Source organism: Chiloscyllium plagiosum, unplaced genomic scaffold (assembly GCF_037043375.1).
Source record: "Chiloscyllium plagiosum isolate Xiang-an unplaced genomic scaffold, Cpla_swu_hap1 HiC_scaffold_1, whole genome shotgun sequence".
Lineage (NCBI taxonomy): Eukaryota > Metazoa > Chordata > Chondrichthyes > Orectolobiformes > Hemiscylliidae > Chiloscyllium > Chiloscyllium plagiosum.
This window is the reverse complement of record NW_028270139.1, coordinates 119,245,720-119,261,927: the sequence shown is the minus strand read 5'-3', so window position 1 is coordinate 119,261,927 and position 16,208 is coordinate 119,245,720. Positions and strand designations below refer to the sequence as shown.

Below are 16,208 nucleotides of genomic sequence, written 5' to 3'. Positions count from 1 at the left end.
GTGACCCCTAGTTGTGGACTGACTCTCAACAGAAAATATACTTTCCACATCTACCTTGTCAAGACTGTTTTGGTCTCCATATTTAAAGAACATACACTTGCATTGGAATCCACACAGCAAACATTCACTAGTTTGGTTTCTAAGAGGAGAGGGCTGTTCTAGATAAGAAGCTGAATTAATTAAGCCTATATTGTCTAGAATTGAGAACAATAAGATAGGATATGATTGAAACATACAAAATTCTACGGGGGAAATTAAGTAATTGCATTGCAGGCCGTTCAGAGAAGACTCACGCGGTTAATTCAGGAAATGAATGGTTTATCTTATGAAAAGACATTCATCACTTTAGGCTTATAGTGTTTATCAGAATGAGTGGAAATCTAAATGAGATATATAAGACACAAAGGGGATTGACGAAGTAGACATGATGCGAATATTTCCCTTTGTGGGCAATCTGGAACAAGAGATCACAGTTTTAGGCTAAGGGGTGGCAGATTTACTGCTCTCAAAGGATCATGAATCTGTGAAAGTGAGGTGTACACCGAGATACTGAATAAATTTAAGGAAGAGGTAAATATATGTTTCATTAGTAATGGGTTAAACGGTTATGGAGAGCAAGCATGAGATCAGCCTTGAATGTATTAAGTGGCGGAGCAGGCTTGAGGAATTGAATTGTCTACTCCTCCTCCTAATTCTTCCGGGTACAAGTGTCGGGCAACATGGAACCATTTCTGTTCAGGCTAAAGTGTCATTTAGTGAGACGTGCATGTTTGAAAACAACGTTTAATAGTAAACAGTTTACACCAGTAAAATAGACATCAATGTTTTTGAATTCTGTGCTTTTCGTTAAAAAAAAGCATCTCTAAAAGCAAAAGACACATTAACAGAAGCAAAAAATAAACTGATGATGCATGCCTTTTGCAGCTGATTCAATTCCATTCATTTTTCTGGCTGATTCTGCCTCAGCTTGTAGTGAACTTCTGGTAGATTTCTCAAGCGTTCAGCAGCCTGCAGGTTAAAACATGATCTCATTACAAGTAATAATTGAACTAACACAACAGATTAATTAAAATCCAATGTAGGGATGGATAGGAGATTATGAACATAATGATCCTGTAAAATCTTTCTGCCACCGCCAGTAACCTATGTAAGGTTGTGTTCAGATAAGTAACTAATGAATCTAATGTGGTAATGTTTGCTCGTCTATGCCTGAACTGCTTAGCCTTGCATCCATTGATTTTATAAGAATGAGTGGAAATCTAAATCAGAGATACCCAGGTGGATACTATATAGCTCCGGATGTATGGCAGAAGCTGAAGTCTGCACACTGTGGTTTCTCCTCTATTATGGTATCTGGTTTAACACTTCCTCACTGTAGCAGTGGAAATGGACAGCAGTATGACCCACAATGTGTCTTTTCTAAGCTGGTTCTTCTGATTCCATTGCCCATCTTAGTTTGATACTCCCTATAAATTTGACTGCTAACATGAGTTTTGAGTCCATATCTGATGAATATTTGAAACAGGAATGGACCCAGCACTATTTTTTGATTGCACTTTAATTTGCCCATTCATTACAACTCCTGCAACATGTATTTGTAGTTTTTGCCTCTCTGTCAATTTGTTATCAGTGCCCAAGGTTTACCTGGATCAATATATGGTTAATGGGCCTGTGCTTGTCCATGTATATGTTTCCAAACAGCTGGTACTGTCACAAAATATTTCTCTGAGCAATGCAATTCTCTGAGCATTCTGGGATAAAGACATATCCTAGATTATATTTGTTTTGATTCCTTTAAATTTGTCTAAGTTCTTCATCTAATTTATGTCAACTCAGTTGTTCTCATATTAATTTATGGGATGTGGATGTTGCTATCAAGGTCAAGTTTATCCCAGTACCTTTGATAAGATGCTGGAGAGTCACCAGCTTCAGGTCATGTGTTGTAGGTACTCCCACAGTGTCACTACCTAGGGAGTTCGTGCATACTGGGTCCAAATGCAGGAAGAGAGGAAAATACATTTCCAAGCAAGTCATCTTCTTCAAATTGCTACAATCCATGTGGTATGCCCATAGTGCTGCTGGGAAGGAGTTTCCAGGATTTTGACCCAATAACAATGAAAGAACAGTGATTCATTTCTAAGTCAGTTCTAAGAACTTACAGGTGGACATGTTCTCATGCACGTTGTTGCTCTCATCCTTTAAAGTGGTCGAGATTAGTTTTGGAAGGTGTCGTTGAAGGAGCCTTGGAAAGTTTTTGCAGTGCCTCTTAGTAGATGGTACACACTGCTGCCACTGTGTGCCAGTAGGAGAGTGACTCCTTAAGGTGGTGGATGCTTTTGATAAAAGTCCATTCTGTTCTGGATAGTGTCAAGCTTTTTCAATGTTTCAGGAGTTGCACTCCTTCAGGAAAGTAGCAAGCATTTAGTCACATTTCTGCCTTGTGTCTTGTAGGTCTCAAAAGGTCAGGAGGTATACACTGGGAGAGTGCCAGTAGTTTGGAAACATGGACATGGACAGCACAGATACATTAATCCTACTTCAATCCAAATGTAAAATAATGGAATTGATTTTCAGGAATAAAGATGAATGTGGATTTGAAAGAGGAAGATCCTAACCACCTTACTTCCTTGACTTTTCTGAGGAATTGACAGTATGCACGCAGTTCTCAAGTCTTCCCTTGTAAACACTTACAGAAAGCAAACATTCAAAATGTTTGCTCATAGTTCAACCAGTCAATTTGTATCTTTAATGCCTCAAGCATTTTCGCTGCTCTTTGTGCTCATTCTCACCTGTTCAGGTGTCAGATCTCTTTGGGCCTGAGCTAAAAGCTCATACCCCACCATAAATTTCCTGATTGTGGCAGACCGTAATAATGGTGGATAGTAGTGAGCATGAAGCTGCCAATGACTGTTGTCATCAAGTAAGGACTGTCCAGTGGGGGCACCTGTTGACATATAATTATATTATTAATACAAGAGTATCAATTGGGATGTTTCTTTTAAAAAATATCCAGTGATATTTAGGCTTTGCTGGCTAGGCCCGCATTGATTGCCCATCCTCAATTGTCCTGCATAATGTGGTGTTGAACTGCCTATTTGAATTGCTAATCCCGGAGGTGTAGAAACACCCATAAGTGTTGTTAGGAAGACAGTTTCAGAATCTTGACAGTGACAGTGAAGGAATAGGGATATAGTTCCAAGTCAGGATGGTTTTCAATTTATGACTACTCCCCTTATCCTTCTAGGTGATAGACAACATGGGTTTGGAAGATTTTGTCAGAGGAGCCTTGTTGAATGACAGTAATGAATCCTGTATATGATGTTCAGTGCTGCCAATTTGCATTAATGTTGAAGATGGTGATTGAGCTGCCTATCAGACTACTTTCTCTGGATGGTGTCGGAGCTGCACTCATTCAGGCAAATGGGAATATTTCATCACACTCCTGGTATATGCCTTATAGATGGTGAGCAGGCTTTGGGGACTTAGGAGAAAGTGAATACAGCAGATGCTGGAGATTAGAGAAGAGATTGTGGTGCTGGAAAAGCACAGCAGGTCAAGCAGCATCCGAGAAGCAGGAACATTGACGTTTCAGGCAAAAGCCCTTCATCAGGAGTTATTTGGGGATTAAGAGTTGAGTTCCGCACTGCAAGATTCCGAGCATTTGACCTGTTCTTGAAGCCACAGTATTTATATGATTAGTCCGTTTCAGTTTCTGGCCAATGGCAACCTTCAGGATGTTAATAGTGGGGGTGTCAGCAATGCTAATGCCATTGAACATCAGCAAGATGGTTACATTCTTTCTTGTTAAAGATTATCATTGCCTGGCATTTTTGCAGCATGAATGTCACTTGCCACTTGTCAGCACAAGCTTGGGCATTGTCTAGATTTTGCTATATAAGGCTATGGTCAGTTTCATTATCTGAGGAGTTGCAAATTATGCCAAGCATTATGCAATCATCAGCAAACATCCCCACTTTTAACCTCATGACAGAGGCAAAATCACTGATGAATCAGCTACAGATGATTGTGTTCAGGACACTATCCAGAGGAGCTGCTGCAGAGATGGCCTAGGGCTAAGATGATTATCTTCCAACAACACAACAAACTTCCTTTCTGCTAGGCGTGAAACTAAATAGCACAGACTCTCCCCCCACTCCTCCCTTCTCCCTCCTCCCCCCCCCCCTCCCCCTCTCCCCCTCCCCCCCCACCCCACCCGGTGCCATTAACTCCAATTTTGCTCATACTCCTTGATGCCATACTCAGTCAAAAGCTGTCTTATTATTGAGGGCAGTCATTCTCGGATCACCTGCAACAGATTACTAAATTAATAATGAGTTTATGCAATGGACCAGTTCAGGATTGCACTGAACTACATTTAATGATTTCATATTGGAGTATACCAACCACTGACTCTTTTTTTTAGCATCAGTAAGTACTAACTCTCAGTGGTGGAACAGTTATTTATAAATATTAACATTAATTCCATCGTGACTGTTCCTTCACGGTCGCTAGGTCAAAATCCTAGTATTCCCTCCCTGATGAATTGTGGGCCAACCCACAGCAGGTGGAGTGCAGCGGTTCAAGAAGCCAGCTCTTCAAGAAGCCAGTTCAAGGGCAATAAATGCTGGCCAATCAGCAATGTCATCATCCCACAAATGAATAGAAAAAATAGTTTGTCTCAAATCTAAGGAACTTAGCTTTTCTGTTCCATGCTGAAGTCAAAATTTCAAATTAGGGCAAATAGAGCAGAAGGATTAAAGCAACAAACACATATGGAACCATTGGGTAGCTTTTAACCATCTACCTTTCCTTACACCTATAAAACCTGACTACCATCTGGGGGGACTCACAAATGGTAGTAGAAGTGGAATTTTGTCTGCTGCCGAGGACAATTAGTCACGGTCCCTAGTATTAATTTATAGGGAAGTCTGTGGCAGGAGAGATCCTACCTTTGCAGGACCTCTCTGGCTCTGGATCCATTTGGTTGTGGTAGGCCACAATGAATTTAGCACTGAGAGTGAATCATGCAACCTGAAGCTAAAATCATGGCAGAATCTGAATTAAGTCAGCAGATTCCCCAATGGTCTGTTGTCAGTGCTTTGCTCTCTTGTCAAAACCCAAGAGTCAAGGTGACATTGAGCAAGTATGGCTGAAAACCTACCCACTCTCATTGGCCAAGGGGTTGGGGGCACAGGTGAAGAATCAAAACTTTCAGTTTTTTTCTAAAAGACTTTCAGACAATACTACGCTAGCCTCCGCGGAACAATATAATCATAGGCCAAATCACTTGATGAACATTATAACAAATCAAGTAAATAAATAGTTTAAATACTTACATACCTCCTCTGCAAATCAGCCTAGTTTAACTAAAGTAGCTACGATATTATTTTGCCCAAAATGATTGCTATATCCATTTCCAATTGATAGTAGAACCACATTTATTAAACTGAACTATGCCACAGCTCTCCCCAGTATTCTGCTTCTGGGAAAAACACTTCATGCAGCCTCAGAAATGGCATCTATACCAAGCATTCTTACTCTCTCAATATATTTAAAACAACCAGAAATCAAATCAAATATGTAACTAAAATAAGTTTTAGCTTCACTTTGAGTACTTCAACCATTTTTTCTGTTCATTACTTAAGCAGCAGTGTATTCCTCGAACAGAACATTGAATCCCATTTTACCCAATGATTATCTAACTTATCAATTTCCTTCTGAAACATCTCAAGATGGTCTGCCTTACATTTTAAATTTTTCACGTTTTAAACATGATCTTAGTTAACATAGTGTTTGATGCATCTGTTTCATTGTGAATAGTAACGTAGGGCTGAATCTTGCATATGGCCAAAGAAATGTGACTTGCATCGAGTTTTTGCCATGAAGTTTATAACGTTCTCTCACTGTATCTTACCAAATTCATTATATTAATAATCTACCGACCCATGGCACCTCTCATATCTGATTCCAGCCCCCTGTTACCATACACCTTTCCCAAAAGACTTGCCACTCAGGATATCTCAGAATTGATTGGCATCCCTTGCGCCCACTGTGCACCAGGACAAGCACTGAATGGTTCCTGACATTTGCCCCTGCTATGACAGACAGGAGGAAATCAATGACCCGTGGTATGGGCAGGGACCTGGAAGTATTGTTGGCTGGTGTGCTGGATATGTGGTCTCCTCTATCCCCAAGTCCAAGTCCATTAGAGGAGGCCACGATATCAGACCATGCCAGCCTAGTACAACCTTAGCACATATGTCAGTGAATCTCAAGCATATCCTACACTGTAGGAGTAAGGTCAATGACTTTCTCAATTCTGCCACCACAGCGCTACCTCCCTCTCTGTTATCTCACGTTCACTCCATCTCTGCTACTGTATCTGCCTTCCATTAAGGCTCATGACTCTACCACTCAGTACCGCCTGCAATATCTTCCCTTATTCTCTCTCTCTCTCACCCACCCCAATATCTGACACCACTAACCCTGAATGTTCTCAGCGCTGCCTAATCACTCACTCAGGACTCTTCCCCCCGATGCAAAAATAATAATTGTGCCAATTACTGTCAACCCCATAATACCTGTCTCTCTCTCTCTCTCTGAGGAAAACAGCCCCCTGTAGATTTAAACTACCCCTATAGTTGGGTATATTAACCAACTTCCAGCTCCTCAGCCCTTATGTGGAAAGCAACCTGACTTTGACCATCCTGAGTGGTTTACTGGCTATATCCAAGCCCCTGGACTGGTACTGAAGACTTGCCTTGACTTACTGTAATCTTTCAGCAAATGTTTGCCCTCTTGACTTGACTACAACCTGCGACAACTATGACAAGACCCTTGCCTTTGTATCTGTACTAAATGGCAAGGCAAGGAAGTAGTAATATGAATCAGGTATTTCTGGTTGACAGACAAACTGCAAAAAGACAAGGCAAAGCAAAGCAAAGCAATGCAAGGCAGGGGTGCTGTTAGCATTCAGGTAGGCTCGAGCCAGAAGCTGGATCCTAATCATTTAGTGCGCTTGCTTCAGCAGTACAATGGCAGTTCTGGTGCAGACCAAGGTACATTTTTGAAGTCCAGAGCAAATGTACATAGATCAGACAAAGGTCAGGAGGGTTCTTACAGTTTGACACATACCGGTTGTCAATGTTCATGGGGCGCATGTGGTCAGTGCCCCATAGAGAACACCTGTAGTGTTTGTGCCTGGTGACCAACTTGAACAACCTTCTGATCAAGCGAACTGAATCTGCCAAGTACCTAGTCTGGGGTTTCGATGTTGAATTTTCTCAACTTATAGATTCTTTGGTGAGTTTGGTATGATAGAAGTCTGAATATTAATTAGAAAAGTTAAGCTGTAACAAGCAATTATCCTCCGTAAATGGCAACTTGTTGCTGCCGAGTGAGAAACTTGTCATGCTGATGTGAAAAGCAGAGCTGAAAATGTGTTGCTGGAAAAGCGCAGCAGGTCAGGCAGCATCCAAGGAACAGGAGAATCGACGTTTCGGGCATAAGCCCTTCTTCAGGAATCATGAAGAAGGGCTTATGCCCGAAACGTCGATTCTCCTGTTCCTTGGATGCTGCCTGACCTGCTGCGCTTTTCCAGCAACACATTTTCAGCTCTGATCTCCAGCATCTGCAGCCCTCACTTTCTCCTCCCTGATGTGAAAAGCAGGAAAGATAACATGAGTTGCTGTCATTGTTTGAGATAGGCCTCACTTGACTTCTCATCTGATTCTGCCACACATCTCACTAAAGCCTATAAAATGCTCAGACCCCCAGAAGATTCCACGCAGCAAGTTCACTGTATGATTTCTTCAACCTTACCGTGCCATCCCATTGAGTAGGGAAAAGAGACCTCAAACAGGTTGTCATATTTCGTCAAGAGTCTTTTCATTATAGAAGCAAGGCCTAAAAAATGACAAATGTAAGTAATTAGTTTAAATAAATAAAAGCTCCACCTGCAGCATTTTAATATGAAAAAGCAAGTAACATCCTGACTGAATATTGTGCAGTAACACCCTACCACAATTCAAATAATTTCATTCGCAATCCCTAATTTTACCTGAATATCAATTATTTTCATTGAATCACTGAATACAAAGTATTAAATTGTGCCCAGTTAAAAATGATGAGAATCACTGCATCTTAACAGACTACGAAGATGAACACGAACTCTTTGCACGTGTGCATATCTGTCATACAATAGGATATGGGTTGTTTAAGTCTGCATAAAGGCATCAGCCATATTAAAATTAGTTCTGCTAACTGGAGAGCCCAGGAATAGACAGCATTGTTGAAATACTACAGCAAGACTTATCAATCGTGACATTGCAATTATCAAAAATCAATGAATTGTTGAGTTGAATTGTTTAGTAATGCATTAACTGAAAATGTGTTGCTGGAAATGCGCAGCAGGTCAGGCAACATCCAAGGAGCAGGAGAATCGATGTTTCGGGCATAAGCCCTTCTTCAGGAATGAGGAAAGTGTGCCCAGCAGGCTAAGATAAAAGGTAGAGAGGTGGGACTTGGGGGAGGGGTGTTGGAAACGCGATAGGTGGAAGGAGGTCAAGGTGAGGGTGATAGGCCGGAGTTGGGTGGGGGTGGATAGGTCAGGAAGAAGATTGCAGGTTAAGAAGGCGGTGCTGAGTTCAAGGGATTTGACTGAGACAAGGTGGGGGGAGGGGAAATGAGGAAACTGGAGAAATCTGAGTTCATCCCTTGTGGTTGGAGGGTTCCTAGGCGGAAGATGAGATGCTCTTCCTCCAACCGTCGTGTTGCTATGGTCTGGCGATGGAGGAGTCCAAGGACCTGCATGTCCTTGGTGGAGTGGGAGGGGGAGTTGAAGTGTTGAGCCACGGGGTGGTTGGGTTGGTTGGTTGGTCCGGGTGTCCCAGAGGTGTTCTCTGAACCGTTCCGCAAGTGGGCGGCCTGTCTCCCCAATATAGAGGAGACCACATCGGGTGCAGCGGATGCAATAGATGATGTGTGTGGAGGTGCAGGTGAATTTGTGGCGGATATGGAAGTATCCCTTGGGGCCTTGGAGGCAAGTAAGGGGGGAGGTGTGCGCGCAAGTTTTGCATTTCTTGCTGTTGCAGGGGAAGGTGCCGGGAGTGGAGGTTGGGTTGGTGGGGGGTGTGGACCTGACGAGGGAATCACAGAGAGAGTGGTCTTTTCGGAACGCTGATAGGGGAAGGGAGGGAAATATATCCCTGGTGGTGGGGTCCGTTTGGAGGTGGCGGAAATGATGGCGGATGATCCGCTGTACATGGAGGTTGGTGGGGTGGTAAGGTGAGGACCAGTGGGGTTCTGTCCTGGTGGCAGTTGGAGGGGCGGGGCTCAAGGGAGGAGGAGCGGGAAGTGGAAGAGATACGATGGAGGGCATCGTCGACCACGTCTGGGGGGAAATTGCGGTCCTTGTAGAAGGAGGCAATCTGGGTTGTACGGATTTGGAACTCTTCCAAACCCGTACAACCCAGATGGCCACCTTCTTCAAGGACCGCAATTTCCCCCCAGACGTGGTCGACAATGCCCTCCACCGCATCCCTTCCACTTCCCGCTCCTCCGCCCTTGAGCCCCGCCCCTCCAACCGCCACCAGGACAGAACCCCACTGGTCCTCACCTTACCACCCCACCAACCTCCATGTACAGCGGATCATCCGCCGTCATTTCCGCCACCTCCAAACGGACCCCACCACCAGGGATATATTTCCCTCCCCTCCCCTATCAGCGTTCCAAAAAGACCACTCCCTCCGTGATTCCCTCATCAGGTCCACACCCCCCACCAACCCAACCTCCACTCCCAGCACCTTCCCCTGCAACCGCAAGAAATGTAAAACTTGAGCCCACACCTCTCCCCTTACTTCCCTCCAAGGCCCCAAGGGATACTTCCATATCCGCCACAAATTCACCTGCACCTCCACACACACCATCTATTGCATCTGCTGCACCCGATGTGGCCTCCTCTATATTGGGGAGACAGGTCGCCTACTTGCGGAATGGTTCAGAGAACACCTCTGGGACACCCGGACCAACCAACCAACCCAACCACCCAGTGGCTCAACACTTCAACTCCCCCTCCCACTCCACCAAGGACATGCAGGTCCTTGGACTCCTCCACTGCCAGACCATAGCAACACGACGGTTGGAGGAAGAGCGCCTCATCTTCCGCCCAGGAACCCTCCAACCACAAGGGATGAACTCAGATTTCTCCAGTTTCCTCATTCCCCCTCCCCCCACCTTGTCTCAGTCAAATCCCTCAAACTCAGCACCGCCTTCCTAACCTGCAATCTTCTTCCTGACCTCTCCGCCCCCACCCCACTCCAGCCTATCACCCTCACCTTGACCTCCTTCCACCTATCGCATTTCCAACGCCCCTCCCCAAAGTCCCTCCTCCCTACCTTTTATCTTAGCCTGCTGGGCACACTTTCCTCATTCCTGAAGAAGGGCTTATGCCTGAAACGTCGATTCTCCTGTTCCTTGGATGCTGCCTGACCTGCTGCGCTTTTCCAGCAACACATTTTCAGCTCTGATCTCCAGCATCTGCAGTTCTCACTTTCTCCTTAGTAATGCATTAGTTTACTTTACCTCCCCCTTATCCCAATCCATGAGATAACATTGTGCACGGTGGCTCAGTGGCTAGCACTGCTGCCTCACAGCACCAGGGTCCCAGGTTCAATTCCAGCCTCGAGCGACTGTCTGTGTGGAGTTTGCACATTCTCCCCGTGTCTACGTGGGCTTCCTCCGGATGCTCCGGTTTCCGCCCACAGTCCAAAGACGTGCAGGTCAGGTGAACTGGCCATGCTAAATTGCCCATAGTGTTAGGTACATTAGTCAGAGGGAAATGGGTCTGGATGGGTTACTCTTCAGAGGGTCGGTGTGGACTAGTTGGGCCGAAGGGCCTGTTCCCATACTGTAGGGAATCTAATCTAAAATCTTATTATGAGGCTGGAGGCAACACGGGCATAGCAGTAGATTATTCAGGCTATCAAGCCTACTGCACCAATTATTATGCTCATGGCTGCTCAACACTTTAATAGCCTTTTATCCACACTATCCCATCACTCTTTACACCATTGGTTATCAGAAATCCATCAAACTCTCCTTTAAATACATCAAGCATTTAACATTGCTCTCCATGGTGATACAATGTTCTGAGTCAAGATGAACAAAGAATTTTGACTGAAAGCATCATCATTACACAGTAATTTTACGATTAACTGTTTCAACCCTCTCCTTTGTCATTTGAAAAATTCTTAAAAGTGATGTTTCATGTATACAAGAAATGATAATTTTCTTACTGTCTCTCTCATTATCAGATAAATCTTGTAAACGAAGCACATGTCTTCTTGGAATAAGTAAAGTTTGAAAAGGCCACATAGCCCAGTATGGGACTACGACCAACCAGTCTTCATTTTCAACCACAATACGTTCCTTCAAAACCAAAAACAAATGACAATAAGGGTTGTTTACTGTATTTCAACAACAGAATTACACTTGGGCAGATATAAGCCCATCATAGCTTATTTTCAAGTGTTTAAGTTGAAAGAAATTTAGCTTTAATTGTCATATCATTATGAACATAATTTTTTCTTAATGACGGAGTATAAAACAATGAGAAATAAACAGGAGAGGTCATTGGATCTGCTTTTAGGTTTGTGGCATCCTCTGCATCACATCCAGGCAAAATCAAGTTTGGTCTAAGATTTCTTTGAAACAAGTGTATTAACCACTGGCCTTCAAATTTGGTCAAAAGACAATGGGCTTGAATAATGCATTCAGGAGTCTGCAAAATTGTATGGTAAGCTTATGACCTTTGCTCTTTTGTATACTTGCAAACATTAACTAGTCCCTCACAATTTCCACTATTTTAACATCTCATCTACCCCATTTAGTTTACTTTCTATCACTTACACTCGAGCCAGAGTCACAATTCCTTACAGATTATGAAATTCAAGCAAGGGCCACTTTGGTTCACTTTTTGAAATTGCTACTACGCATGCGATGATTAAGAATACCCACATGTTTGCAAATTGTCAGATGAATTTCACAAATTATTGCTCACCACACCTAACCAGCAATGCCTACATTTCGTGAAATAATTTTTAATAGATTTGCTGCCAAGGTACATCGGAACAGAGGGAAGTTGAAAGTGTCTTTAAAAGGGAGGAGGGGTGGAAAAGATATTTGCAGGAGGGATTTCATAATTTAGAGAATTTTAAACAATTTCAAGTTAATACATTTATCCATGTCATGAATCATCAGCAGGAATTTCAGTTTTCATTCAACAGGATTTGATTTTGCCTTTAATGTTTCTACATGTTAATATTTATAAAATATACAAGACAGTCAATTCTCCTTATAATCACAAATTTATCTTTTTGTAATATGTCATTTCTATTTCAAAATGTTTCTAAAAGCAGATGTTGTGTCATTTAACTGTAAATACCAATACTATACCAGCCTCACTTCTATTATTATTATTATAGTATTATTTTAGGTTGTCCTGTTCTACCACACTTTATATACTTCCTGCTCTATAAAAATAAATAATTACTGCAGCTTTTACCACTCATGTGACTAAGTTTACACAACACAGATTTCAGGCATTCAGGGCTGATACATGAAATAGATGTGACATGCATTCATTTTGCTACAAAGAATAACAAAACTTTTTTGAAAAAATGAATTGGAAATATTAGATGTTTGCATGTAAAACAATTTTGGTGTCCTTGTACTTTTTAATATTTATTTGTAGCATATGGACATCACTAGCAATGTTCACACTTCTTGTCCATCCTTAATGTTCCTGAGGTGGTGATGGTGAGCTGACTGCTTGAATCACTAAAGTTTGTATGGTGTTCATACACCCATTGCGCGTTAGGAAAGCATTTTCAGGATCCTGACCCATAAAACACAGAGATGCCATACAGGCACACTAAACAATCAGCAAACAAATAATATATTGGTTGTTATGCAAGGAGAACTTTAATAAGAACTCCATGGTTCTTATTACCTGTTCTACTACCTCCATGGTTTTGGAGGTAGTAGAACAGTGTGGATAGCAAATGGATAAATAATAGAAGACAGAGAGTGGGGAGGAGGGGGTATTTTCAGAATGGCAACCTGTAACTAGTGGAATGTCACAGGGATCAGTGCTGGGACGACAATTATTTATAATATATATTAATGACTTGGATGACATAAAACTAGGTGGGAAGGCAAGTGGTACAGATGACACAAAGAATCTACAAAGGGTTACAGGCAGGTTAAGTGAATGTGCAAATTCAAATTTGACAGATGGCAAAAATGCAGAAAAATGAACATTTCTGCATTTTGGCAGGAAGAGGAGCAGCTAAATTTTATTTAAATAGAGAACAACTGCAGAAAACTACAGATATTTGGGAATCCCTGTGCATTAATCACAAAGAAACGTGCATACATAATCAGCAGGTAATGAGGAAGGTAAATAGTTGGTCTGCATTTAAAGGGAATCGAATATAAAAATAAGTAGGTTTTGTTAAAGCTATACAAATAACCACTTAGATCACACCAAGAGTATTGCAAACAGCTTCAGTCCTCTAGAAGTAGAAAAGAAAAAATAAAATGGCACAAAGCTGGATGGAAGGGTGATCTGGGAGGAGGAAGAAGTCAGGCCTCCATGTGATTTGCACAAGCTGAGTAAACGGGCAAATGTATACATGACAGATGCAATACATGTGGACAAATGGGAGGTTATCCACTTTGTAACAAAAACATGAAGGCAGATTATTATCTGAATAGCTATAAATTGAGAGATGGGAATGTACAGTGAGACCTAGGTGACCTTGCTAACTAGTCATTAAAAACAAGCATGCAGATACTGTATAGCAGGCAGTCAAGAAGGCAAATGGTATGTGGGCCTTCATAATGAAAGGATTTGAGAACATGAAGAATACCTTCCTGCAATTATACAGGGCCTTGGTGAAATCACACCAAGAACATTGTGCGCAATTTTGGTCTCCTTATCTGAGGAAGCATGTTCTTGCTATAGAGAGAATGCAGCGAAGCTTTACTAGAATGATCCCGGGGACAGCAGAATTGACATAGGAGGGGAGATTGAATCAGGATTACATCCGCTGGAGTTAAGAAGAATAAGGGAGGGCATCTCACACAAATCTATAAAATTCTAACAGGACTAAATAGGCAGATACAGGAAGGATATTCCTGATAGCAAAGGAGACCAGAACAGGGTCATAGTCTAAGGATACAGTGTAAACTATTTACAACTGTGATAGAATTTTTTTCACCCAGAGCATGGTGAGCCTGTGGAAACCACGACTACAGAAAGCTGAGGATAAAACGAAAAAAAAAATTCAAGAAGGAGCTGAATATAGCATTAAAGGGATCAAAGGATATGGAGGAAAAGCAGAAACAATCTTTTGAGTTGAATGATCAGTCATAATTAGAAACAAACAGTGGAGCAGGCTTGAAGGGTTAAATGGTCTGCTCTTGAATTGAATCATTTATTGACAGATGTATTCAATATAAAATACAGAGAAGTTTATACTGTCGTCATGAATCGGCACCATTCTCATTAACTTAAAGTAAAAAATAAAGATAGATAATTTAATGAAAGCCCAACTTTTCCTTCTCCGCCACTACTGTCTCGGTCCGGCCTATGCCGTGCTGCTGCCAGAGTCTTACTCTGGGCTTCAACAGTGTATGCCATGCCACCCCAGAGTGCTGCTCTCAAACCCACGATCTTTGAGAATGCCACATCCCTTCAATCGTGACCTCTTGGACCTCTTCACAGCTCCAATGGTGTATAAATATTCGACCATCTAGGCTCTATGCTTTGGAATTCCCCTCTCAACTTCTCCTATTCTTACCTTTTTTCATGAGTTTTTTTGTAAAACTTACCTTTTTGTCACCAGTCGTAAATCACCTTGTGTGGCTTACTATCAAATTTTGACTGACTACACTCTTGGGACATTTCACTACATTAAATGTAAGCTGTTGTTGTTGATACAAAAACTATATTTTCTCTTCTGCACTCAGAAGAGAAATAAATGGACCATTCTGCAAACAGCAGATTTGGTCAACACATCAACAATACATAATGAATGGCATTCAATCTCACTCCTCTTCTAGTACATGAAGAACATTAGAAAACAAATCACAACATTCCTCTGTGTGGGTAAAAATAAACAAACAGCTTAAGGTAGTTTTAATATTGTAAATGTAAGGGAGAGAACATCTTGGAACATGCTTGAGTGCTACAAAAAAAGCTCTCAGGAACATTACCTCTCAAATAAGAGCAAAATACTGTGGATACTGGTAATCTGAAACAAACCCAGAGAATGCTGGAGAAATTCAGCAGGTTTGGTAGCACCTAGAGAGAGTTAATGTTTCAAGAGCAGTATTACACTTCTTCAATTAACTGGTTTCCTATGCAGCAGGTTGAACTTTTCACATTTGTGCACAAAGGCAGGACATTTTTCAGTTGTTCATATCAAAGAAGAAATCTGTTTCTACCATGTAATACACAGAGCAATACGTACATCAAAAGAAATTGCTGGAAAACCTCGTCAGGTCTGGCAGAATCTGTGAAGGGAAATCAGAATTAACATTGCTGGTCTGGTGACCTGAGTAAAGCCAAAATGTTAACTCTGATTTCTCTTCACAGATGTTGTCAGACCTTGCTGAGCTTTTCCAGCAATTTCTGCTTTTGTTTCTGATTTACAGCACCTGCATTTCTTTCAGTTTTTATTCAGTACATACGTCAAAACTGACTCCTAGGTCCCACTGCAATGCATTTTTAAAATAACTGACTACAGCACAAATACTTGAAACTTAAAAAGTGACATAAAAGTCAAGAATCAAATTAATAATTATTAAAAATAATGATTTTTACAAAGCTGTGTTGGAAGTTCACAAGTATGCATAACTTGTCCTCTGTGCTCTCAATGAAAACATTAAAGATATGGTATAAAAGAATATATGAACTTAAACCAAGTGGTCCTTACAATAGGGTTCACAAGACTGGAGTTAATTCTTTTCTTGCTGGAAATTCCTTTTCATAATGTACTAAGATCATATTGCCAGAGTTTAAGTGTCCTTTGGGCTTTAAAATTATATTCATTCAGAAAAAGTTAAACCATACTTATATTTCAAAAGAGTTTCAATATCCATAGTTATGGAAATGTATAGAATTATGAAAGTACACCAAACTT

The 16,208-nt window shown here is 41.7% G+C and overlaps 1 protein-coding gene and 1 long non-coding RNA gene across 5 annotated transcripts in view; one reads left to right on the top strand and one right to left on the bottom strand.

Moving 5' to 3' along the window:
• Window positions 1-16,208, top strand: part of LOC148152201 (uncharacterized) — a 186,489-nt gene that overhangs the window by 136,947 nt on the left and 33,334 nt on the right. The gene's annotated exons all lie outside the window — the stretch shown is intronic.
• Window positions 770-16,208, bottom strand: part of galt (galactose-1-phosphate uridylyltransferase) — a 72,981-nt gene continuing 57,542 nt past the window's right edge. For all 4 annotated transcript variants that reach the window (XM_043682609.2, XM_087990208.1, XM_043682694.2 and 1 more), the window contains exons 8-11: window positions 11,295-11,427; window positions 7,822-7,905; window positions 2,790-2,944; window positions 770-1,008 (exon numbers count right to left, since the gene is read on the bottom strand). In XM_043682609.2, the coding sequence (XP_043538544.2) occupies window positions 940-1,008; window positions 2,790-2,944; window positions 7,822-7,905; window positions 11,295-11,427 (441 nt within the window). In that variant the 3' untranslated portion in view covers window positions 770-939. The remainder of the gene's footprint in view (window positions 1,009-2,789; window positions 2,945-7,821; window positions 7,906-11,294; window positions 11,428-16,208) is intronic.